General features: G+C 57.9%; 1 protein-coding gene across 1 annotated transcript; it reads right to left on the bottom strand.

The window, feature by feature from the left end:
- Positions 1-207: 207 nt before the first annotated feature.
- On the bottom strand, positions 208-1,335 carry LOC125541003 (universal stress protein YxiE-like). The gene is made up of 4 exons (XM_048704508.1): positions 942-1,335; positions 749-846; positions 538-656; positions 208-447 (listed from the first exon to the last, which is right to left on the bottom strand). The coding sequence occupies exons 1-4, from the start codon at positions 1,180-1,182 to the stop codon at positions 360-362; spliced, it is 546 nt and encodes a 181-aa protein (XP_048560465.1). The 5' UTR covers positions 1,183-1,335; the 3' UTR covers positions 208-359.
- Positions 1,336-1,638: the final 303 nt, after the last annotated feature.

The following is a 1,638-nucleotide window of genomic DNA, read 5'->3' on the forward strand; positions in this document are numbered from 1 at the left end:
TGCGCTGCAGACTGGTTTTTAACGCGCCACGCGTTGGACGGCTGTTGAAGATGCTCTTAGGTATCAAGCTCATCTCTGTTCAGGTGTTTGTTATCGACGGTGCAATGGCCCGAAATGACAATCCAAGAGATAAATGTACACTCAATCTTTCAACTTGCCGGCTTAATGATGCAAACAAGTGCGGCAAACGGCGATGACACCAGAAGATGAACCCAAAGCGTCATGTCAGGCACCGATGTATAAACGTTCGGAGGATCCAACAAATTAATAGAGTACAGTAATTAGACAGGGATACAGTGCAGCGCCTGGGCACGCAAATGGCACAATGCCAACACTGGAGGACTGGAAATGGCGATCGATCATTCCTTGGGCTTGGGCTGCTTGACTATCATGACCGAGCAGTGCGCGTGGTGGGCGCAGTAGTCGCTCACGCTCCCAAGAAATGCCCTGCAAGAATTGCCCAGGTTCAGACACAATCCATGACCACTAGCTCTGCAGCACGGGGGACTGGAGAATGGAGATAAATAAATCAGTTACCTCTTGATGGCGCCGTAGCCATGGCTGCCGACGACGAGCAAGTCGGCGTGGTGCTTCTCGACGGCGTTGCAGAGCACGTACCTCGGCTCCCCGTCGATCACCTTCACCACTCCCTGCACCTGCGATCGATTCCAGATGTGGCTGTTAAGCAGAGCATGCAGCAATCGGCGTGATCTTGTTACTCGTTTCTGGAATTGGTAGTGGATGTTACCGAGTTGGCGGCGCAGAGGCGGCGAGCCCTGTCGACGACCTCCTCGGCCCTCCTGCGCAGGTCCGCGTCCACGTACCTCACCACGTCCCCGGCGGCGGCTGAAAGTGAAATCGACCGATCCCCAGAAATCAGCGCTCCGGCCGGTTCAGATAAGCAAGAATTAGTTAGGGAGGGGGTCGCGGACGGCACGTACCGGGGCCGCCGAGCGTGACGACGGAGGACACGGCCGGCTTGGCGTGGACGACGACGAGCTCCACCGGCGCCCCGGGGCCGGCCGTCTCCGCCACGTAACGCACGGCCCACTCGAGCGCGCGGTAGCTGTGGTCGCTGTCGTCCACGCCGACCAGCACCACCGTCTTGTTGGTCGTCCCCTCCTCCACCGGACTGGCCTCCGCCGCCGCGGCCGCAGACGCTGCCTCGGTCCCCGCCATCATGAACAAGAGTCAACTATGGGACGACGGACGATTAAAAATGATGAGAGAAGGTTTCTTGGCTCGATCTGATGTGGTTTGCTTGCCGTCCTAGCTTGCAGACCGCGGGCTATTTATGCGAGCTGGAGATGTGAGAAGTAGGCGCACCGACGAAACCGCGGAGGCCAAGTTGCGTGTGGCCGCTGACTGACCGGAGATAATGGATACTGGCGGCACGCTGCCCCGGTTTCCGTTTGGTTTTCTGGCTTTCCACTTCTCGATCGTGATCTTCCCGCTGGACTGGATGGCGACGGCGGCGACAGCGACGGCGCGGGGGCACGGTGACTGTTTCTTTTCCTTCGGTAGCTCAGTGCGTGCCGATTTCTGACGCACTCGAGATGCGTGCTAAGGTAGAACAGAATAGGGAGCGGGGCACTTTATTTTCGCCAATGAACGAATGAACGTTCCTTGGTGAGGCCA

The sequence above is a fragment of the Triticum urartu genome, chromosome 2, assembly GCF_003073215.2.
Source record: "Triticum urartu cultivar G1812 chromosome 2, Tu2.1, whole genome shotgun sequence".
NCBI classification, from domain to species: domain Eukaryota; kingdom Viridiplantae; phylum Streptophyta; class Magnoliopsida; order Poales; family Poaceae; genus Triticum; species Triticum urartu.